The sequence below is a fragment of the Dermacentor albipictus genome, chromosome 2, assembly GCF_038994185.2.
Source record: "Dermacentor albipictus isolate Rhodes 1998 colony chromosome 2, USDA_Dalb.pri_finalv2, whole genome shotgun sequence".
Taxonomy (NCBI): Eukaryota; Metazoa; Arthropoda; class Arachnida; order Ixodida; family Ixodidae; genus Dermacentor; species Dermacentor albipictus.
In genome coordinates this window covers 154571225-154596449 of record NC_091822.1, presented here as the reverse complement: position 1 = coordinate 154596449, position 25225 = coordinate 154571225, and the positions used below count along the sequence as shown (strand labels likewise).

At 49.1% G+C, this 25225-nt stretch overlaps 1 protein-coding gene across 2 annotated transcripts in view; it reads right to left on the bottom strand.

The window, feature by feature from the left end:
• Window positions 1–25225, bottom strand: part of f (espin protein forked) — a 412459-nt gene that overhangs the window by 26740 nt on the left and 360494 nt on the right. For both annotated transcript variants that reach the window (XM_070534112.1, XM_065448542.1), the window contains exons 5-6: window positions 21726–21830; window positions 18197–18629 (exon numbers count right to left, since the gene is read on the bottom strand). In XM_070534112.1, coding sequence (XP_070390213.1) covers window positions 18197–18629; window positions 21726–21830 — 538 coding nt within the window. The remainder of the gene's footprint in view (window positions 1–18196; window positions 18630–21725; window positions 21831–25225) is intronic.

The window sequence follows — 25225 nt, the reverse complement described above, 5'->3', positions numbered from 1 at the left end:
CTCTTTCCCCAGCGTAGGGTAGCAAACCGGACCTTCCCCTCTGGTTAACCTCAGCCTTCCCCCTTTCTCCCTCTCTCTCTTACAAGTCACGCCAAGCATGCATGATTGCTGACTCGCCTGTCCGTGCTTGTTCGAACACCTGCGTAAACTGGTTCCATAAAGTCTTAGTCTGAACTTGACTGAGCATTTGCACCGCAGCATCAATCGCCATACATGACATTAACGAATGACGTCGCCCGGAGACTGAACGAGCAGCAACCGGTGAACGTGTTCGTAAGGATGGACGCTAGGTGATCATGATTACCATCATCATTAGCCTATTTTTCATTCCACTGCAGGACGAAGGCTTCTCCCAGCTACCTGCTTTTCTTCCCTTGGCGCCCAATAATTCTGTAACTGATGTATCACCGGCTATCTGCCCTACGCATTACATGATAAAAGACATGTTTTTTTTGTTGTTGTTGTTGTTGTTGCAAGTTGAAACACACACAAAAGGAAGACACATAGAAGACAACACGGGCGGCCGCCCGTGTTGTCTTCTGTGTTTTTCCTTCTATGTGTCTCAACTGACAGGCGGTGTGCGCAGCTCGAAGCTTGAAGATTAAGCTCTATGGCAAACGAACAAACAAACAAACAAACAAACATCTTCCTTCTTTAGTTCCTTTCTTGCTTAGTGCGTTCCTTGTTTTTGCTTCTTCCGCTTCCGTTCTTCCGTGTCCCCTCGGAAACGTATGTTCTGGAACGAATTCGCATTTCTTTTTGATACCACGTGCTTTCGAGCGAAATTTGCGCGTAAGTAGCCACAGGGAGAAGCGCCGGTAATCATTAACGGCGTCGCGAACGAAGCAGCTTCCCAAGGTTTCGCGCGGCATTAGTATTCACAGCTGCGAGACATCCCTCCGGGAGGCTGACGGCGGGTGCGATTGCACGGCGGCGCCGGCAAAACGGGCAGAGAAAAAAGCCGCGCGCGGCGGCAACGCCTTCGTCAGAACGTTGTTTACAATGCAAACGTCGTCGCTCCGAGGACAAGTAAGGTTTTGACTCGTTTATAGGCGGCGGGGTTTTTTTCTTTTTTTTCTTACTGACGCTCACGGGCCTCGCTTTGCGAACGTCAGCGGCTTCTGCGAGATCTCGAAAAGCGCCGTGTGGGCGGAGCTTAGTGCTGGTATATGTATATAAGAGTCGCCGAAGTTTAACTGCCTATTTGCGTTTCACTTTTTATTTCTAGCCGACCAAGCAGTGTGAGCTGCAGTAGTCGAACGTCGGCAGAAACTCGTTACGTATACTGCGAAAACATATGCGATTAAAGTGTTGCAGAAGATGGGTTTGGCTCATTTTCTTGGAAGTTATTCGTTTCTCTCTAAGCTTGCAAGGTGATAATACAGCTCGTCTTCAGATAAAGCAAATACATGGCCCATAACCAACGGGAACTTTGCAAAGAAGAGCACTTACATAGTCCAAAAGGTCCAGTTGAGTAAGAGAGAGACAGAGAGAAAGGATGCATAAAAATGCAAGAAAGTTAATCAGAAGTAGTTCCGGTAGGCTACTCTGCACGGGGAGAAGGAGTACAGGGATGAAAAGAGATAATTCTACAGCATAGACATGACTCGGTATCCCCCAACAGAGGATTGTGAAAATATTATTGATTTTTGCGATCCACCGGAGTCAGTCAACGCCTACGGTAGTTTTTGTTTTTCTTTTTAACCTAGTGTTATCCCACACACCCGTGCAGGGCAGCAAACCGGAAACTCACATCTGATTAATCTATCTGCCTTTGCCCTCTGCATCTCTTGGATAGCCCCGAAATATCGTAGATCGCTATTAAGATCACTGCCTCTGAAGTTACAGTGGCATGTTTGTAAGCAAAGGGGCCCCTATATGTATAATGAAGAAAAAAAGAAAAAGAAAAGTAAACAACGGTCGAACAAACGCTGACATTTTTCTTTGCCGCTGCGCCTTCGCAAGTAACACTGGAAAACTTCTCCAAGCTTTGCTGCTGAATAAACAAATCGGCGACATTAGGGTTTGTCACTTTCTTTATTTTTTTATTTATTTATTTTTTTTTTAGCCTGCCTGCCCAAGAAATGACGGCGAGCGCCGCGGCATTTTTTCCCTTGCCTCACGCTGTGCAGCCTGTCTAGGAGAGTAGCGCTCCGAAAGCCGCTGTTACGTCGACATACGAGCCCAGTAAATGTCACGCGGCCAACGTGATAGGCTGCAGGACAATGAAGACGAAGAAAAGGAAGAAAAGGAAGATAGAAATAAGGATGGATGGAAGGATGGAAAGAACAAAGGCATTAATGGATGAAGGCAGAACGAAAAAACAAAGAAAGAATAATGAAGAAGGAAATAAAGAAATGAGAAAAGAAGGAAGAAAAGAAAAGGGAAGAAAGGATGAAGGAATAAATGAAGACAAAGAAAGATTGAAAGAAGGAAGCAAAGAGACGACTGTGTACGTTGTCCTGGCGAAACAAATGCTTCGACCAGATTGAATATGACGCGCACAGGAGAACGGGGCGACCTGAATTTCCGCACGGGGACGAATGACAGACCCGCGCACCTGTCCGCGAGCGACCGCTGAACACACACACACAAGACACAAGACGCACGTGGACAAGCCCTACCATTTACATGCATGTATACGGCGTCATGAACACACTTGTCGTGGATCCTCGAGGAGTGCTTAGATTTAGGTGCACGTTAAAGAACACCAGGTGGTCAAAATTTCCGGAGTCCTCCACTACGGCGTGCCTCATAATCAGAAAGTGGTTTTGGCACGTAAAACCCAAAATATTATTATTATCCTCGAGGTCTTTGACACGGCTATAACATATACAAGCAAAGCCAGGTGGGACGCAGTCTTTGCAGTTTCGAATGCGTTTCAAACTTTTTTCTAGTGATTGGTCTTTAGACCTTTTTTTTTATTCTTTTGGCGCAACGGGGATCTGACCGCTTCCGTTCTCTGTGATTGCAGCTGGCTTATCTGTAGGCTGTTTCGCAGTGGCGCAGGACTGGACTGGAAGCCACGATCAGTGGTCTGGCGTTCGTGACTCAGCTGGAGATTGAGCAGACGGGGGGACACGTGCGTTTCCGCGATGATGAAGATCTTGATTGGCTGGTGCCAGCTGTAGCCTGCACTACGGTGCGATTGCATTATTGTGAAACGCAGCATGTATAGATTAGCCAGCGAGACATTGACGGATACACGGAAGAAGTTGGCGGTTTACAAACGATCCCTATCTGTAATTGAACGCAGTTTTTGGGAGGAGAGGAATTGCGCGAGGTTTGAAAGCGAATTATACGACGAGGCTTGCAAAAATGCCCCGTCGAAGTTGCAACAACACGGAGGAGTGAGAAACGTGGGCGGAAGGCAATGAAGAACTGCTGAGTGCCTTAAAATTCGCCGTACGTTTTTGCGTGCGTGCGTCTTCAACTGTCAATTCAGCATTCAAGGCCTACTAGCTTTACGCGATGTCTCTATTAGACGTAATACTATCTCTTTTGAAAAATCAACCCGAAACACTCCGCCCTCAGCAACCACATCTCCTCAACCTCTTCCGCACGAATGCAAAGTACAGGAGGGCCGTTCGTTACAGCGGACCTGTTGTTTCAATATGTCTGACGTGCAGATAGACCGACGCACGGGTGTCTTGCCGATAACGTAACACGTAGTGCTTCGCGCGTAAACGACCTTGGGCTTTAAAAGTAGGACTTTGATTTCCGCGCGAACTGCAATCTCAAGACTTTCGCTGACGCTGCACTGACGTAGACGACGGATAACGTTTCCTGGCGTGAGCTTGTTTGATTGACGGTATTACACGTCCCAAGGCAGAACGGGGCCTACAATAGACGGTGTGTTGAACGGGCTCCGGTTTAATTTAGACCATCTATCGTTCTCTTAACGTCTACGGAAAACGCCGTGCAAGAGCGCTTTTTTTTTCTTTTCTTTCGTTTATTTTGCATTACACCCATGTCGGAATGCGGCAGCCAAGAAGGACGGGGATGGAACCGGCTACCTCGCACAGCAGAACTGCTCGCACATTGAGACACTGCTTAGAGGATCGCGCCAGGACGTCAACTCGGGGAGAGAGGTACAACAGCAAATGACGGCAGGCGAGCTTACTTGCAACGGGATCTTTCTTTTTCCTAATTCGCCAAAGCGCGCTTCTCTGCGCTGCACATTTGCACAACTCGGTAATGAGGTCACCGGTCGTCGTTCAAGCGAATACTAGCTGCGCAGGCTGGGGTTTGTCTCACGCGCATGGCTTCGCCACGAGGGTTTGGGTACACAACGTGTATGCAAGCACACACAACTGTGCTTGCATACACGTTGTTTTGCAAAAAAAATTTAAAATGTGACTGTGCCGTCTATAATGGGCAAACGGCCTCGCAGGAAAGCTAGCTTTACAATTAAGAAATGGGTCATGTGTTTTTAGCTAAAGCTTATTCTGCCGACATAAATGAGGGTCTGTCTGCGTCGAGATGCTTACACACACGCGTCAAAACGTTGAAAAAGTTCAGTTGTAAGGAAGTACAGGCGCCGCATGCCCGTGTCTTGTATTCGTGATAGTACGTCGTGCTTTACATTCTTCCCTTTCTTTCTTTTTTTTTTGCTTACAAGTGGCCCAGCTTATGTTCTATAGCAACAGTACGTTAATTGTTCCGAAGAATCAGCCAAAGAACAGCCCCTGCAGGACATTAGGGCCCCATGAATAAAAACGAGAATTCTCTTTAGGAGCGCATTATTTGGGAACAGCTGTTCTGCCGATAAAAGCGACATTTCTTAGTGTCACTATACGGCCATCAAAAACTTTAAAAAAAGAAAACTCTACACGGTGACTCAGTGGCTATGACGTTCTGCTGCCGACCACGACGTCAAGAGTTCCTTTTTTTGATGTTGTTAATTCTTATTATTAGGAAGAAAGAACAAGATAACAAATTCAAATATCTACAGTAAAACAACGACAACGAAGACACGGGTAATACTAATTGCTTTCTCTATATACATAATTCAAGCACCCTCTATTGAGAAAAGCGTTCAACAATTCTTCTTGTGCTATTTAGGTGGGCAAAAAAATGACGAGAAGTGCGGTTAACAAGGAGTATGTAGACACTATGGTGAACGATAAACGTAATACCGTAAGACTATATCCTGTCTGCTGGTGGTCTACAGACTAATCGAAACACGTCCACGAACTTCCTGACTGCCTAACAAAAATGTTTTACGCGTTGATCCGCGCCACTTTAATTATCAACTTTCCCACGTTCACGTCATTTGCCGAAAAAAAAAAAAGCTTTCGTTCAGCATAGAAGCGCTCTCGCTGGCTGGAAAAAAGAACGTTGAGCGACCACGCATAAATATGCCTGCACTGCTGACACACATGATATTAATTTCGGTACATACGCGCGCACTGTCGTCTCTGTCGCCATGCGAACGTTTTCTCTCTTATTCACTTTGTAAAGTCAACTTATAGCGCACCTACGAAGAACCGCACCCGATTGTGCGTATGTATGTGGTGCTTGCAAATCAGACGTGATATTGGTAACAGTCGAGCGATTATTCTTGATCAGCTAGAGCAGCTGCTTACCTCTGACCCAAACGGGGCTCCGAGAAGGGTTTCTATCGTGTGCTGTTCTGTGCTGCAGCTGTTCTGGTTGCACATACTTTACAGGCAGGTCAATTCTAGAGCACCTGCTCGGTAATATCGAGGGAGGGGGAAACACCAATAAATTTCCGCGTTCGTCTGCGTGCTTGTGAAAGCGACATCCACACACATAGCAGGAGGACAAGCGGTGTCCCGTATAAAATGTACTGATGAATATAAGTGTGGTGCAGAGAGCAGCAGCTGCAATGGCAATGCAACTGAGAAGCGAGCTGAAAATTTTAAATGCCCGTCCCTCCTGCAACCCTTCCGGGAACCCCAAAACACACACACACACACACACACACACACACACACACACACACACACACACACACACATGCGCGAAAGGAGAAGGCAATGTGTTTTATGGCAACGACAAATTCGCAGCAGCCGTCTGCAAAGTGAGCTGACGTCCCGGATCCTCTGCTACCTCGCTAACGAGGAACGATCGCTCTGAAATCCACACATGCGCCCGTGATTAACTTTTTTTAAAACATTGAACAAGTAAGCGCTTTGATATTTCCTTCCGTGAATTGTGATCATAAACGAGATCTAAAAGAAAAAAAGAGACGCGTCATTTTATCGTACGTCGCTTACACACGAAGACTTCTGCTGTACCATGAAAGAGAAACATGCAACTTTTTCAGCGCGTTTATAAGAAGTTTAGGACGAGCACGTCTACGTGGCGAGTCGGGTATTCTGTTTTATTTATCACTTAAGGATTACCGATACGAAAACCGCCATCCTGTTTTCCGTGAGCGAACAATTCTTGCTCTTTTCCTATGTTTTTTGGAAGACACGAGTCCTTCGGGATGCAACCTCAATAGGCAACACTCGTAGCTTTGAGGGGAGGGATGAATATAACTGGCGTTTCTGTAGTTACGTGGCCGCGTGAGTGGATTGTTTGGTGGAAAGAGAGCGAGAAACTTCGTTTCACCGAATCTAAATCCGAATTATCAGTGGCGCTCACTTTCGCAGCGAGAGGTGGACCCATGCTGGTCCCTTGCTGTCGTAGCCAAGCTTTCATATCCATGCTGTCATACCCGATATATTGGATGACCTGACCTTTGTTCTGCATGATGCTGAGTGGCGTCAATCACAAGCGTCAATATCTACGCCTGGCTTATGAGTAAGAACAAAGGTGTAACGAGACAATGCAGCACCTATGCTGTGAATGAAGGGCAGGGTGAGGGCCCCCAATTTCGTAAAGCCTGTCGCGCGTTTATTAAAGTTCGTAAATGCGGGCACTTTGTCATGCATGACAGTGAAATACCGTCAGAAAAAAAACCTGATTTCACAAATAATGACTATTAATGGGCATTTCAGATGCTATTTCGCCCGGTCTGCCTCTATTTTGCGGGCCTCTCTCGCTGCGATGAAATACGCTGCTTTGTCACTTTCGTCTCGAAGAAATGCGCTTACATATACATTGTCGTTCCCCAATTGGAACGGGTGACACACCTTCGTGCAACGCTTTTTGTATACTTATGGTGCGTTTTCGTGAACCCGATATGAAGTCGTCTTCGGTCGGCTTGTCAGACCGAAATGCGTTCGTCTGGTTCGCGTAAACGCTAGCGGATCGGGCCGAGCGTGCAAGCGTGGAGACGAGTTCGAATCCACCCGCCGCCGAGGGGCGGGTCGACTCGAACGTTTACATGCGCTTGGCAACGCGCATGTAACCGCGATCGCAAGGGACTAGGTCAACACTATGAAACGTCGTTCCAGCGCACAATTGAGCACGGACGAGAAGAAAAAGACAACACGAACGCCGGCGTTCGTGTTGTCTTTCCTGTAGGTTCGTGTTGTTGTTGTGTTCAATTGTGCGCTGGAAAGATGTTTCATAATGCTAATCACAACCAACTAGCCCAATTCTCCATACTTAGGTCAACACCTCGTACGTATGTAACTTTGCTTGGTCAGCTCGACTTCTGACTCGAATCGGACTCGCGTCGGGTTCAAGCAATCGAGGGGATTGTATGCGCAGTCCGTCGAACAGGAGGAGGAGGAGGAGGAAATAAAGAGAGGAGGTAAGGATGTTAACCAGAAATGCGTCTGGTTGGCTACCCTACTCTGGGGGACGGGAAAGAGGGAATAGACGAATAAGATAGACAGAGGGAGGGGAGGTAGACGAAAGCCGCGGAGAGCTCACGCACGCACGCGGAGTGTCCGGTCCGTCGAACACAGTCGAAGGCAGCCTGTAGGTCCAATATTTACCTAAATTTCATAGGCCGTTATGATTTCCTATGCATTCGTTCATCTATCTATGCGTAAGCGGTCGACGTCCGATATGCAACCGTAAAGCGAACGGGGATGAGCCGGTAGACATTTTCTAGAAGTCTTATACATCCGCATGCACTTGTGCAGGTGTGGAGTCTATCTGCACTCTGTGCAGATAGACTCCACAGAGCACAGACAGCCTGTGCATATTCTGCGTATTGTGCAGATGTATTTGAAACTGTCTGTATTTGTAACTCTAACTGTAACTGTAACTGTTGTAACTGGCAGATGTATTTGAAACTGTGAAACTGTCTATCTTATTCTTCTATTCAAAAAGATACGCCTTCAATTCTTATATCCATATGTGTGTACTGGCCAAAAATATAATTGTTCGTCTGTACTAACGTACAAGATGACAGGTCAGAATCGGCCCAGGAGAGAATGTGGATGACACTATTCTTTTTTTTTTCCTTCGAGATTCAGGCTTGCTCTCCGCACACTCGGAACCGCGTCGTCGGTCGCGCGTGCAATTTGAAACAAAAAAAGGAAAGCTCACTTCTCTCTTGTCTTCTCAGGATCCGACAGGAAAATTGCCTCCTCCTCTAGTCGTCCCCCAGACGTCCTTCGCAAGCCAAAGAGGCCCGCGTCACGCGACAACTTGTCGTCGCCGTCCAAATCGACGTTACGGTCACAAGTCACTCCTCGGTGAAGGGCACCGCCGCCCAGGTGCTTCGTCGCCGTCGTGAAACTGTCGCTCCGCGCCGGTGTCTTTGCGATCTCGAGTCCGTCCCCGACTGCATGCCACCGAAAGCTGTTCCTTCGGGCTCGCAGGACGATATCGTTTCTTCTTGCCGCTTGCTAGCCGCGACAGCACGGACGATACGGTAGTCTCCGCACGAGTTATACGCTACCGCACTGTGTCAATCGCCGTTGGACACAATAATACCGGCTCAGCTTACGACATCTCGACACGCCGCTCCTGAACCAGTGGTGCTCCAGTGTAGCGTATGGTGGATGCCGTCGACTCCTGTCTTCGCTGGGCAAGCGTATAGTGATTAGGGCACGACGACACCCGTGCTATCCACGGCTGCGGACGAGCGATGTTTTGACGAACCCTCTCATTCGCCTGCCACGCTGTTAATCTGCCAGGAGATGCGTACAGCCAGCTCCATGCACGTATATACAGCTGTCTCTGCACTTTAAACCCTACGTGTATCGAGATAAGCTTCAGGGATGCGCACCCACACGTGTACACGAAGAAACACTCCGTGGCGGTGGCATCCAGTTGACGCTGTCTGTTGGACGGCGCAAGGCTCTTTCTCACTGCGGCGGCGGCGTCAGCGGCGGTCGAGGCAACGCGTTTGCCTTATCGGCGGCAACCACACGCCGGGGCTGTGCCGACGTTCTCGTCGCAGGCTTTAATATATTAAACGCGCCCGAGTCAGCGACGCGGCGGCGAGTGTGCGGCTCGAGCTTCGCGCAGCTGCGTTCGCAGCTGCGCCGCTGTTGCCGCGCGTAGAGACTGATGCGCCGCCGCGTCGCCGCTGCAGTTGGCGGAGGAGGAATCGCGGACTCTGGTGGTTCGCGGTTTTGAAAAAGAACAAAAAATTTAAAGAAAGAACAAAACTTGAAACCCGTAGCGCAGCGGCGCATTGTCTGAGAGCGCGCGTGCACGCTCAAAGAATAACAGAAGTTCGTCGCCTTTTTTCCTTTCTTTTTATTCCGACTCCACTCGAACGCTTCGCCGCCGCCATGCCGCCTCTGCGGTGAAGCCGAATTGTGTTTGCCCGTCGTTTGTCGATGAATTAGCTGCGACATCGCGGGTGTCTGTGCGCAGAGGCTGACCAAAGCGCTATCTATCTATCTATCTATCTATCTATCTATCTATCTATCTATCTATCTATCTATCTATCTATCTATCTATCTATCTATCTATCTATCTATCTGTCTGTGTCTGTCTATCTATCTATCTATCTATCTATCTATCTATCTATCTATCTATCTATCTATCTATCTATCTATCTATCTATCTATCTATCTGTCTGTGTCTATCTATCTATCTATCTATCTATCTATCTATCTATCTATCTATCTATCTATCTATCTATCTATCTATCTATCTATCTATCTATCTATCTATCTATCCGTCGTCATGAGCAAAACCATAGCTCTGCGTCGGTCGCGAGCGAAACAATATCGCCCACTCTATTATTTTCCCCAACGTGAGAAATTTCGATCTTTGTGCACTCGACGAAGTCTTGAGGGAGCACTTTGGGGTATTACCGCGAGCTCGCTTTAAGGAGCTCCATTATCAGCCTAGCGTCGGCAGGACTATCGTTATGTTTGCCCGATAAAAGGTACAACACCACTCTTCGGACGCCGCGGTGGCGTAAGACGCCCGAGATGGAAGGTATATATATATATATACCCGAGAGCTCTGAAGGGCATGGCCCGCACTTTACTACCTCACCCGAGTGCCCCCCCATCGGTCGATTAGACCACTGCGTGTGGCGTAACATCGCTCGCTGTAATCGACTCCGTCGACGAAGAACGCTCGACGCAGCGTCGTCGCTAAGCGTCAGCCCACGCGTCGACCACTACGCTTATACGTAAAGCGAGTGCCGCGATTAGCGTCGACGACTTTAAACTGAACGACTCGAAACTGCTCGCTGCTCGAGGGAGTGAAGAAAAGACGACAGGCCGTCGGCATTTGCAAGCCAGCGCACTGGTCGTCTCCTCCTCTCCATTCTGTGCATGGTCATCTCGGCAGTCGACGCTGCATACACCTTCCCACTTCCATATGAGAGCCGGGACACGTGGTTTCTTGAATTGGCGAACGCAGGTACAGAGAGAGAGTGTGTGTGCGTGTACGTTTCCGCACTCCTATAGATCTTTCGAACAGCTGTTCAAGCGCGATCACAACAGTCTGGAGCGTCGTCCAAGGATCGGTCTTTCGAAATGATTATGCTGTGAAAATGCGATACAAGCTCCCTTCAGCGCCGAAGCCGAGGCGCAAATTACCGTGCTGGTAGACTTTGTTAACGAGGCGGTTCCGCCGAACCTTACGTCCAAAATGGACATTCGAGGAACATTACATGAAGTGAAAAGGGCCAACCGAGGCGAACCCAGTTATGGGGAAAACAAAAAAAAAATGGCTGTGGCTTAGCTAAGGTTAAGCCCAGGATGCGAAGCATACTAGCCTTTATTTTAGTTGTTGAACCACTGTTTAGCTTGGTGAACTGCTGTTGCTTGGCTATATTTGGTTCGGCTAGACGAAGAAACAACTCATGCGTTACTCTGCTTCGCCTTGGACGCGGTGAGCGTCGAGCAACGCAGCGTTCGGCGCGGCAACGAAATGTGCGCCTGAGCAAGCGACGCACGCCTGAGCCTTAGAAACAGCTCGTTTCTAAGGCAACACCGCATTCACTAGAGGCGCTTTTGTACCGCTTTGAAGCATCGTACTCGTGGCTCAGTGGTAGCGTCTCCGTCTCACACTCCGGAGACCCTGGTTCGATTCCCACCCAGCCCATCTTGCAAGAGTTGAGCCAAAGCCACTTCTCCTCTGTCATGACGTCACGGTGTCACGTGGTATTCAAGGCGACACCGCCGCGCCTGAGGAGCTGGGTTGAGCTCTCGTAATATGCTTCGCATAAAATGGCTGTGGCTTAGCTAAGGTTAAGCCCAGGATGCGAAGCATACTAGCCTTTATTTTAGCTGTTGAACCACTGTTTAGCCTGGTGAACTGCTGTTGCTATTGGCTATATTTAGTTCGGCTAGACGAAGAAACAACTCATGCGTTACTCTGCTTCGCCTTCAAGAGTGGAACGCGACAGCGTTCCCGTCGACCCGCCAAGGGGTGTAAGACAATGGGCTACGGCGCAGCGACTATGCGCCCCGCATTGGACGCGGTGAGCGTCGAGCAACGCAGCGTTCGGCGCGGCAACGAAATGTGCGCCTGAGCAAGCGACGCACGAGAACAGCTCGTTTCTAAGGCAACACCGCATTCACTAGAGGCGCTTTTGTACCGCTTTGAAGCATCGTACTCGTGGCTCAGTGGTAGCGTCTCCGTCTCACACTCCGGAGACCCTGGTTCGATTCCCACCCAGCCCATCTTGCAAGAGTTGAGCCAAAGCCACCTAGAAATTTCGTTGTCGCGCCGAACGCTGCGTTGCTCGACGATCACCGCGTCCGATCAAAGCCACCTAGAAAATGTCTAGCAGAGGCAAGCGCAGCTGCTTATATACCGCCGCGACGCCGCGAGCGACGGCGCGAGTTGGAGCCCCATTTCTCATCTGTCGTGACGTCACGGTGTCACGTGGTATGGCATGGGGTCAAAGGTCATTGAAGGCAACACCGCCGCGCCTGAGGAGCTGGGTTGTGCTCTCGTAATATGCTTCGCATAAAAAAAATTTTCTGAGTTTCTATAGGCTTTTGCGAATAGCATGCGCTCGGTTCAATTCGCTTCCAACGCGCCTGTCATGTTTAAATCCTGGGCTCAAGTTATGTGGGACAGCCTATATATATATATATATATATAGAGAGAGAGAGAGATTAATAATATAGAGAAGAAAGGAGAGGAAATGAATGCTCGCTAATTAGAGGAATCGTCCGTGTGGACATCGTGCTTTAGCGAAAGCGAGAGAAAAAAAAGAGGTATAAAACTATCTTGGCAGAAACAGACTAAGTTGATAACAACGGTTGCACTCTGACACGCGTGAATACTCCTTTTCGATAACACAGCAGCGCCTTTACAGCCGTGGGTGCACGGGTCTAAGACGAGGGATCTAGAAATTCTAGAAGGGCACACAATTTCGAGCCGGGAAGGTAACCACACAAATAACACAGTGACAGCGCACCCTTCGTATGTGTACCTTCAAATGTGACGTTCATACGTGCACATAGGCGCCCAACCCTGACACCCGCTTTCCATAACCTTCTGGCGGAAGAAGAGAAGACCGGAGCGGAAATATACGTATATACGTAAAATGCCTAACAATTACATTTTCAATCAATCAATCAATCAATCAATCAATCAATCAATCAATCAATCAATCAATCAATCAATCAATCTCAAACCTCTATTCAACGCCGGATGAAGCCCAGTGGTTCCGAGCTCAGACCATATCGACACATCTAGCTACGAGAAAATCGCTGGCCCAGTGTTGCCGCTCTGGACTCTCCTTTTTGCAAAACTACTTTGGCTAAGCAGGATTGCCAATCATACCTTTGACAACGTACAGGCCTCTCGAGAACATTCAGAGTCACGCTTTCAGCCTTCGCTTTGCTTCCTATTGCTACGAGTAAGCTCTCAAGGACAGGAACTCCCCCTGCATATTACTTCCTCGTATACTCTCTCGTTGACGTGAAAACAAAACAAAAGAAAAACGCTACACTAACTCCAAAGTAGAAGGCTGTTTAGTCGCCTTCGAAGCAGTGCCGTGATTGGGTCTCGCGCCCCGGTGCAGTGCAACGCCCGATCGAAGCCTTCTCAGCGTGAGCCGGAGTGGATTACAGTGCTCCGGCGAAGCCCGGCGTGTGACGAGCTGCCGTGCAAACAGACGTCAATCAAAACGATCGGAGCCGATCGGCGAGTCGTCGAACGCCACTCGAAGCGGTCGCGTTTGATCGCGCCTGCTTCCCGCGGCAGTGCGTCGCGCCATTGCGTATAGACTTCCGTGAGAACACCGTGCAAGGCCCCGTACTGTGCGCAGTGTGCAAAGGCGTCAAGACAATGCAAATCCTAAAGTCGTTTCGAAGGGCAGGCTCCCTGGTCGTCGCCATAATGCCCTCTGGATTGCAATGTAATGAAGCCGCTTAATTTGAGCTTGCTCTGAAGCTCTGTAGAAGGAGCGCGGCTGCATGTGCCCTTAGTACGCATGCGCAGCATGTCATAGCGAACCCCCCCCCCCCCCCTTTCTCGCCTGTTTCTCGACAAACATGGAGGCGAAATATGTGTCGTATAGCTCTTTAAGCGGTAACAAGGTGCTTAGTTATGCAAGTTCAATCATGCTTTACCTCCGAATGTTACAATTCTGTTTAGCAACACTTATTTCGGCCACGTGAAGCTGTGCCCATAACCGCGCGTCCACTTCTACTAGCACTGCATGTGCGCCTATCACACTTGCTCAGACTTTTCGCGGAAGTCGACCAACCAGTCAAGATAAGACAGAGCTGTTCGTTGCGGCTACAGTGGTTGTTAATCTCGGTTAACAGCCATTGTTTATCTCGGATACGTTCTTTCCTTTTACGATCGGTGGTATCTTTCCGCAAGGCATAACGCGAAAAGCGAGGAAAAACAGAGGGAAAATAAGTGTGCAGCTGTCCACCATGCCGGAAGTGAGGCAATAACTCTGAGAACTTGTCCGTCATCCGACGAAAGTAGCCTTCCGGTTCATCCGGTATTGAACACGCCTGTTTTATTACCTCTCCGAAAAAGAGAAAAGAAAAAAAGAAAACAGTCATTAATCAACCTTGCACATCTGGTGGTAAGCTTTCTCGTAGAACGCCATGAATTGAGGCACTCGCGGGAACCTGTGTGTGTGTGCTTTCGCTTTGTTGATGTCATATGTTGCTGCAAACTCCGTCGTCAAGGCAACCGTGCTCAGCAGCTGAGGTATTTACCTTCGGCAACGCAACGTCAAACATGGTCGCTTCTGCATGACCTAGATCTAGTTGTTATGTTTGCTCTTCGATTTTGACCTCGTCGCAAGTCGCGCTGTTACATTTTAGAGTTTCGACAACTACTCATGTTACGTTATGAATAATAACTGCGCGTCCCTGATTCGCCAGGATTCCCGTACTCCAGGGTAGAGTAGCCAATCCTTATCAAGATATCTCATACGACACGTATGTCCCATATCCGATAATCTCGTATGATCATATGAGAACACATATGACATAAGTGTTTTCACATGATCATACGAGATTATTGGATATGCGGCATACGTGTCATATGAGATCTTTTTGTAGGGAATCAGACGCATTTCTGATTAACATGCCTGCCTTCTCTCTTTCTTTCCCCCTTCTCCTCCATTCGCGGAGACACCAGGGGCCAAATTCACAACGCTTTTCGTTCGTAAGTGCTGTTTTTCATTGGCCGATCGCCTTCACTAATAATATGTCCTATATTACTATTGGCTCGCACGAACGCTTTTAGCGTAAGACCTCTGTGGGAACACAGGCCCAGTTCTGCGCGAATAATAAGTTTTGCTGTTGCATGAGATTTCTCGTTATTTTTCACAATCATGTTCGAACAGTTCTAGTTGGCCGCTTGCACGTTCTGTATCATTACGCTTCGGCATTTCTACGTATTCAACCGAGTGCATTGCCTGTTTTTGCCGCTACCGTCGCCGGTACGTGATAAACTGACATGCTCTCCTCAAGTGAATTACTTCAGGTGAAATGAGGGCGACTGACTGCACTCGCTGTGTCGCTGAGCGCGCAGGATAACGTGATTTCAAGAGGAAAGCCTACAGTTTAGCTTGGATGGAGAGGTTACTACACTTTGGCTGTTGTGTGTGGGCTAATGCTAAGAGATTATGAGCGCAAAAAATTACTCAGCAGATACTGGCGGAGATGGAAAACAAGATGAAGAAAGAAATAATAGCTGACGTAACGTCACACTCCGGTGCAAGACTGAAAAACATATTTGTATTTTGTTGTATTTTATGGTTTTTTACAGTGATTTTGATGATAGTACCGCTTGCTCGGTTCCTTCCTGAGCGTTGTTTCCTTTTCGATTCTTTGTCTATCCTTTCTTCCTCTTTTCCCTCCTTAGCGTGATGAAGAGTTCCTCACACGTTTGTTTGCCCCCGCCTTATGTAATGCCCCCGGGCCTTTACGGCTTCAATAAATGAAATGAAATGAAACAAGATAAAGCTCAAACGCGTGCCTACTGCGATTACGTATGTACTAGGTAGCGAGAAAGGAAAACTCCACAGGGCACATGACGTCCTGTTCGCAATGTATGGCGAAGGGCACTGTCCGGGAACGGCAGCTAAACGCCGCGCATCATAAGCAAAGCGTGCCAGCACCCACGCTATTTTCCTTTGCCTATGTATGCGTGAATTGATTTTGTCAGCTGTGGCCACTGTTTCGTCAAATGTCTAATCCGTGGAATGGATTTCTTTTCTGCTAAGTCGTTGTAAAAATAGCCGACAGCAATCATTTATGTACTTTCTTTTGTGTGTGCGTAATCCACTAAGTTTGTGAGAGAGAGAGAGAGATGCAAATGAGAGAAAGGCAGGGAGGTTAACCAGAGTTAAAGCCTCCGGTTTGCTACCCTGTACTAGGGGAAGGGAAAGGGGCAAGTAAGGACCGAAAGAAGAGCGGTGAGAAAAATAAAAGCATGAAAGAAAAAGAAAAAGAAAGGGCACGAGATGGGATCATCATAGTCTTTCTAATAGGCCGCTGCCACGTAAAAATGTCAACAAAGCCTTGACCGACTTTCGGTGCGACGACAGTTCATGTCGGCATTCCAAGACTGTCTGTTCTGAACGAAGTGTGAGCTCTTGCTTGCTGTTTGGTTAGAATTTTCACCATAACGTATGTTGCCCCTATACCTGAGGTGGATCGGGTCCGAAAAAAACAAACTCGAATGCATGATCCGAAAGGCTTTCAAGAGGGCGGTCGCCATTCCACTCAACGCGAGCCCCGACAAGTTTCTAGAGCTCGGAGTTCACAACTCCCTTAACGAGTTAATCGAGGCGCACGACATTGCACAATACGAACGATTATCGAGGTCAAAGGCAGGTCGATGCATCCTCGAGTCGCTCAGCATCGCATACCACACCCAGCATGGAGAAAAGACGGCGGTTCCCGCCTCTGTTCGCGACCGCCTGATCATCCCGCCGCTTCCCAAGAACATGCACCCTACGCACCACACCGGGAGACGCAACAAACGAGCAAGCGACCTACAGGAGAAGTTTGGTAACAGCAACGAGGCGGTATACGTAGACGCGGCTCCATATGGAGGAGGGAGAAGCGCACACGCGATAGCGGTTGTAGACCGCTCGGGTAAGTGCCTCGCGAGCGCCACGGTGACCACGGGACACACGGAGGCGGCCGAAGAAGCCGCGATAGCCCTAGCACTCGTCGCGGTGCCGAACGCTGCGATCGTGATCAGCGACTCGCAGGCGGCAATCCGCGGCTTCGCGCGCGGTCGTGTCTCGCGGGAAGCGGCCCGCATACTCCAAATTTCTGACGACGGCGACTCGTCATCGCCCTCGCAACGCCAAAATTCTACGGTCTTCCTCCTCTGGACCCCGGCACATACCGATGTTCCGCTCGCGGGCAACGAGGCGGCCCACGCCACGGCTCGAGGTCTCACACGCCGAGCCGCCGCTGATTATGTGGCCGCCTCCGCCCCCGAGAGCGGGGCATCGGATCTGCCGGATCGGGACACTACAACAGAAACACAACAAGAAGCACACTGGGCGTGGGGCGATCGCCTAACCACGTTCAGAGACCTCACCCAACACTACAGACTCGAAAGACGCATATTCCCGCCACCGCACGACAAATTGAACAGGAACGAGGCCGTAACGTTACGCTTGCTCCAAACACACACCTACCCTAGCCCCGCTATCTTACACCACTGCTATCCGCGTTTATATTCAACAGACGCGTGTAAAACATGCGGACCGAGAGCAACGCTGCGACACATGCTCTGGGAGTGTGCCGGCAACAACGGTAATCAGACCAGCTCCGTTAGCGACGCGTCCATAATCGCGGCCGTTGCCAGGGTGGGAGAAGGCTCGAGCTCGCTTCTTCCCGACGCCGCCCAGGATGCGGGAGCCGCCGGGGACCTTCTCCGTAGGCGTCGCCGCCGCTGGGAGGCGGCTATCAGAAGTTCAGAGCTGGCAGACCAGCTCTGGGCCGTCCGGCAAGCCGAAGATGCCGCTCGAGTCCAAGGACTTTGAGCCGTCACCTGAGGCCTCCACAGCAAGCACTGCCGGACTATTCTTTATTAAAGTTTCTTCTTCTTCTTCACCAAGGGGAGCAGGAACCCCTCCAAGCTCCAATTCACGAGCCTTCTTTTCTTACCTCCTACATGCGTATACCCAGTGGCGTAGCAAGAAGGGGGAGGGGGGGGGGGGGGCTTGAGGAGGCACGGGGCAAGTAGGGGTGGGGTGTCATATACGTCTGAAGACACCCGAAAATTGTCGATATCTTCGCCTTCCTCGCCTACACCCGAAGACGGGGGGGGGGGGGGGGTGACAGAAGAGCTATCGGCCCCGTGTGCCAGACGACCTAGCTACGCCACTGCGTATACCGAAAAACACATTCAGACGAGAGAATCCGCGCGAGCAAACGCGACCATCAGCAGGGCTCACCGACGTGCAGGTTGCCGGGCTGCAGAGACGCCGCGTTCGCGGTGGCGATCCCCGCCGCGCTCTCGAACAGCTTTCGCACCCGGTCGCTGACGGTCATGTGCGGCTCGTGCAAGAAGAAGGGCTCCTGCGGCGGGCCGCTAGCCTGCTGCTGCTGCTGGGCCGTCGAGCTGCTGCCGCCGCCGTCCTGCTGTCCGCCGGCCCGGGACGTCGACGACGACGAGGAGGCCGCGCCGGCCGCTGCGGCGGCGGGCACGGTGTTCGCCGAGGACGACACGCTGGCGGCGGTGGGCGACGGAGCCCGGGCGCCGCAGACGCGCTGCTGCGGTAGGTGCTGCAGGATCTGCTGCGGCGGCCGCGAGGATCGCGACGAGCGCCCTCCGGGTCCACCACCCGAGGAACGGCCCGGACCGGGACACGAGCACGTCTGCGTCACCTGCGCGGCCACAACAGGCGCGTGCCCGAGTCGCGCGAAGTCGCGGTCAAGCGCATACACTGTCGTCGTCATCGTGGTTATCGGCAGTGACTAACTTATCGTCCGCTGTGAATTTGGCTATAGTACCTCATTGTGAGCAGATAGCCTTCACTTTAGAGAGATGTTCAAGAATCCACACGAATCCTGTGTGACTCATCGATTTACACGTGAACAAGCGACGCTTTTATACCGCATCAGGACCGACTCCGCGTACACCCCAGCTTGGTTATTCAATACTGGGCTTCGCGCTTCCCCACTCTGTGTTTTCTGTGGTGACATTGGCGACATCGAACATTTCATTTGGCTATGCCCTCAGTTTGACACAGAACGAAAAGTAATGGTCGACATCCTACAAAAAAGCGGTCTCACGCACAGGACCTTTGAAGACGTTGTTTTCCCCGGAGGGCCCGCGGCATTGAGGAAGAGAGCGCAACGACTTCTGATAGCCTTCCTGCGAGACACGGGGCTCATCGACACCTGGTGACACACCACTGATCTCAACTCGAAGGAGGATCAGGCGGAACAATTGCCGGCTATGTATGCCAGGCTAACCCCGCCTGCTTCAACATCACCACCACCACCACCACCACCATCACCACCACCACCACCACCACCAGATAGACTCTCTACTCGTGGTTGTCGCATAAGACTCTGCGTAACTCGTGACGCGTGTATGTATTTGCGACTTCAGGTCTTTAGTCCTTAGCATGTGCAGTGTGCTTTCTTTCACTGGAAGAGATTGTGACGTTACGCGCAATATATCTACAGCGTTATGTTCAGTGTTTAGTACGCGTAGTGTCTTTAGTTCACCCTAAAAGGTTGTGGAACATTTGTTATTATTTCTACATTTTTCTTTTTCCCTCGTCTCATGCTTTTGTTTGTTTCTTCGTTTGCTTGCTTGTTTTTATCTACAACTTCGTAATAGATGGCTCTTCAGTCGCCAAACACCACATGCGACTCCCTCGACGCGGTATAGGCTGAAATATGTACTCCGCGGTGGAAGCCGCGAGCGCCATAAGCACTCGGCGTTTAAGGGGGCTTTCATGCAAGAGATAGAATTGTGCGTAGAGACTTTCCACCCGCGTTCCCAGCTACAGGTGCACCTCCCATCATCGACAACCACAGGACTGGCCAGCTTCGGTGAGGTGTGGAGAACTGCGGTGCATTGAGCATGACTTGCCCGATGACCGCCTTGCAAGACGCACCCCTCCCCGATGATCGCAGATTCGGAAAAATTTCTATCCGCCACATTGAATTTCAGTGCGGCAAACGATTATCCCCAACTTGCCATCAGTCGCTGCAATTCCACGAGGGGTCGCTTTCACGAAATATTGCCCTATTTTGTCGTCGCATGTGAGTGTCCCTACAAACACACGCAGCGATTAGCTATATAGACAACGATCAAGTTGGGTGTATAATGATATACACCGCAGCAAGGACTAAAGAGTACCATAAACTATAGAGGTGTAAGAATTACTGTGTCGAATTCATTTTTCTATGCGTGAGGATATTCGCGCTTATCCTGTGGTCAAAGAACATGATTGCACTGAGAAGCCCGGAGGCCGTCGCCTCCACTTAACGTCTAAGCGCACCGAAACCCTTTAAAAGGTATCACGCAAATAACTCCTCCAAATGGAAACAGGACTTCGAGTGCACCCGCCATTGATTTGCAAAACTCATGCGACAGCTGTTTTTATTATTATTTGCTGGAGTTGACTGTTTGCCAGTTGCACTTCTGTTCATGTTTTATTGGTCCTAGCTCCAAGTGCATTTGACTAGTTCTCGTTAGGTTAAACTTTGTCGAAGTCAGTCCATCCGAAGCAGGTGGCAGGAGTAAATAGCGAACTAAAGAGAAACGACAAATCTCAGATAAAGGTGGGCTACAAAAATACGAAATGCAGAAGTTCCGTTTTCAACAAAAGGGCGCTCTTTCTAGGTCAGCTGTGCTTCCGCGCTCTGAAAATGGGATGAACACTTTGTTGCTCGTCCGTTACTGCTCAATCAGGATGAACCCGCGTCTGTCGAGTTTAATTCACGTCATGCGTGCAGTTGATGTGCGGTAGCCGAACACGTGTTCAGTGGTCGGGCAGCACATGTTGTTGAGGGCGAACGTTGTTTTTGAGGAAACAGGAGGGACAATTTATGAAGGCCCACTCCCAGGCACGCACGCGCACACGCACACACACGTACGCAAGCACGTGTTAGTCCACAGTCCGGTTATAGTCCAAGCTGTGCCCCACAAGAACGTGCTAATTATGTTGCTTGGAAGTCTTCGGGCCACTTTAGCTAATTTTATTATTTGCCTTCGCCGTGGTGCTACACAGAGTTGTAATGTTGCCAAAAACGATTGAAGTCGTGATGTCTATAAGTTGTGTTTCTGAAATTTTTTTCAGAACCTAAAGAAATAAGCGACGGATCAATTTTTGGCCGATGGCGCCTCACGCCTATTCCGATATCTACACTCACTGAGGCCGATTGACTTTTGGTGTGCTGAACTGTATAGAATCGTAAGCGACTCCATGTCTGTTCCATCTGGCCAGTGCCGCGGTGAACGCAGCGACGACACGTGACCTCATATTGAGTCTGACCACGAGCGCAGCGACCTGTTTACTCTTGTTATAGACAGTATGCTCGACATATTAGACCTAATTAGCCATTATATCGCCTACAACGTTTGCTGCCCCGGTCTGCGCCTTTTTACCCTAGGTGCTGTCGCCATCTGGCCACGTTTAGCGTAAACCTGAGCAAATTAAGTTAGTCCTGCGGTTGTTCGTGATTTTTTGTTTGCACCGATGAGGCAGATTAATGCGCTCGTCGTCCTGACTATGCATAACATTTATGCATACACGTCGCAAACGAGTGTACTTAACTGGACCTGCTGCGGTCACTAGACTTTCGAGCCGGCCGTGAGCTAAACGTACATAGACGACAGCCAACAAACAGTGCAATGCGATGGCGCGCAGAAGGTTCATGGACAATGTATCGACTTCACGTGGAAACGTCTACAGACGCGGCACGGACTGTCCAAGTAACTTTTATTGCGAGAAGTGGACTTGCCTGTCCTTTCTGGGGTGATCCCCGCTTCCCGGAGCCTGTGTTGGCCTTGGTTTGGGTCACGTGCTGTTCCGGGTTGGACACGTGGCCGATGAGGACTGCCAGGCACTGCAGTGTCGACACGAGTGACTTAAACGGGCGTGTTCGCAAACGTGTTACGCCATTTCGACTACTGCGTTTTTTTTTGTATTATTCAAGTGAATGTTAGGAGAGGTTGGCGCCTTTATGGTGGCACCGGCTACTCCTTGTCACTTGGCAAACGAAACAAATTTGCGTAAAAAGGGAGGATAGCGACACAAAATATAACATTCATTAGAACACCGGATCAATAAAAAATATACAGTCCAACAGTACATGAGTCGCAAAGTTCTGTGCATTAGGTCAGTCCACGTACGCATATATAAAGTCAGATGTTTTTAACAGCCAAAACACACAACACATGTAATAAACACTGCAAGTACAGAACAGAATTATACATAGTGCGCAAAAGTTGCGATCACCACAAAAAACCAATAATGAACCACGAACAACGTTTATGTAACTCATTTAGCGTATTCGGATCATCTGATACTTAATATTTTCCCAAAATGTTGGTGTCCTCTAAAAATTTTTTTCAGGGAAAGAAGTGCTATTTTTTGAAGGCCCGCAGTTGGCCATGGACCAAGTAACTTCTTTAGAGTAATGGTCTTCTGTCTAACATAAACAAATTAGCTTGCAGTACCGTTCTTTGTGTATCATATTTCGTGCACACGAGAAGAAGATGATGCACATCTTCGGCTGGATGGCCACAAGAACACTGCGGACTAGAGACACGTTTTATCCTGTACAAGAAGTGTTTCGTAAATGCAGTACCAAGACGCAGCCGGTGTACCAATGCTTCTTTTGTCTCTTAGAGTTGCCGGCATTGATAGGTTTATACATAGGTCTATAGAGTATAACTCCAAGTTTTTAGTTTGCTGGTCAAACCAGGTAGTTTTGCTCATGCGACAAGAAATCTGTCTCAGGAACAGACGGACTTCACTACGCAATAGGGGAAGATTGGTTATCTCTGCATTATTGTGCGTTCTATTAGCAGCTGCGTCCACTGCAGTATTACCAGGAATATTGCAGTGCCCAGGTATCCACTGAAATGCAATCACGTGGTTCATTGCGCTTGCTTTTGTAAGTTCTTTGAGCGCCTCATACAATAGCGAAGTGTTCAAAGAATTTTTCTTATTGCTCTGTAGTAATGTGAGAGCGGCTTGCGAATTACTAAAGATAACCCATTTTTGCGAATGTTTTTCTAATGTTATGAAACGCGCAAAGCACACACTGCGCTTTCAATTGTATCCATGTCGTCTTGCGTTTTCACGAAAACCAGACACACACTCTTATCAACAAACACGCAAGAATGCATCAAGATGCCGTGACAATAATTACATGACATTAGTTTGACTGCTCAAAGGCCAACTGCAGCACAAATTTCACTTTGGCAAAGTTAGTCATTAATGAATAGCATGCAGGGTGCTCAAAATTAAGTTTTATGGTTTTCTTAAAATTAGGCACTGGGAGGCACGCGAAGACCACCTGTGAAAATACGTTATGGGGGCCAGGTGGACACAAAGCGAGATGATAATTATCGCTGTCAGCAGCCCAGGTAATTAAAACTGAATAATTGACTTTTGTTGACTGCAGTAAGTGGGTATGTTTGTATTGAAAGGTTAGAGGAAGTCGGTGTTTCTACACAGCATCAGTTGGAAGAATTTTTCTAGTGTATCTGTGCTCCGAGATATCCGTCTGCAAATTTTGATTGTCGTTCGCATGAGTACGCATGGAAGAGAGTTAGGATGGGCGCAAAGCTCCTTCCTGATGTGATGCGGCTGTTGCGTGCGGCGTTTGGTCCGAAAACGGGGCGGAGGCATTGGCAAAGATGATAACTGTCCGCCTTCCCCTCTCGGCTGGCGAAATAAAAAATCGAAGAACCCGGAACCGCTGTCTTAACACGCCACCACGCAGCCTCTAGCGATGGCGGGAGCTGCCGTGCCGAGATAATGGGGCGAGCGGAGAAGCCGGAGGGCAGTGCGAGTGCTGACTAGACGAGCGGGCATGGTCCTTCCCTGGGCAACGCAAATAAAGTGACTGCTGATTTTCAAGTACTGTAAGTTTTATTCAAATAAAGAGCAATAACTACACGGTACACCGCACTGTCATATCTTGATTTCGCCAGCCGAGAGGAGAAGGGGGACTGTTACCATCTTTGCCAATGCCTCCGCACCGTTCTCAGACTAAACGCCGCACGCAACAGCCGCGTCACATCATGGAGGAGCTTTGCGCCGATCCTAACTCTATTGCATGGGTAATCATGCGAAGGACACTTAAAATTTGGAGTGGGATATCTCAGAGCACAGACACGCTAGAAGAATTCTTCGAAGTGGGACGGTGCAGAAACGCGACTGCCTCTAACTTTTCAATACAAACATACACACTTCCGGCACTCAATAACTAGTTAATTATGAAATTTTTCTTGATTGGGCTGCCGACCGCGATAATTATCATCTCACTTTGTGTCCCCCTGCCCCCCACAACTTTGCACAGGTGGTCTTCGCGTGCCTCCCAGTGCCTAATTTTAAGAAAACCATTTCCCACTTCCCCTTTCCCTAGTAAGGAGTAGCAGGCTAGAGGCACGCTCTCCAGGCCGACCTCTCCTCCTTTCTCTTCATTAAAATCTACTCCTAAGAAAACCATAAAGCTTAATTTTGAACACCCGGTATATTGCCGAAGCAAATTTGGTAGGGCTGCAGGGTTGGTAATTGTCTAATTGTCTAGGACATCGCCTGCGCCTCATGGCTGACAGATATGGCGCAAGTCCCAGCACGTTGCCTCCGAGATTCCTGATTGCACCGCGGGCATCTACGGGCTGCGGGTGGCGCCTAACCTCGGAGGCCGTGCTGAGAGAAACTGCGCGTTCTTGGTCGTGCGTCACTTCCGACGAGCAGTTTCAGTTTGAAATGAAAACCGCGTACTTCCGAGGAGTGCTTGTCTTAATGCATCCACTCATATTTCAGACGTAATATTCTGAGGCCACTTTATACACTGCAAAATAATTTACGCCTTTAGAAGTGAGTAAGGGTGTACATAGGTTTGTAACTCGCACCCTCACACCCAAAGAAGGGTTTAATTATGTGAGTTATTAGCCGATTTACTCCCTTAGTCGTTCTTCAGGGTTAAAATTATTTTACAGTATATTTCAACTATCGGAAACTGTGCTTTTTATACACCGTCCACAATTTCGTTGCACTTGGACTTTAGGAGACACTATACAGAATTAGCATCGACTCTGCTCTGCCGGTTGTTAAGACACGTACGTTTCATCAGAAGGCCGTGCAAGCGCTACTGCTCTTCTTGAGATCGACCGCCCTGTTGAACGCCTGTGGTTGGAACGCCTCTTTGACTTTGACTTTATTGAAATTTAGACAACATACAATTGTCCGGGTGAAGAGGGCTAAATGTGACGCACGTGGTCA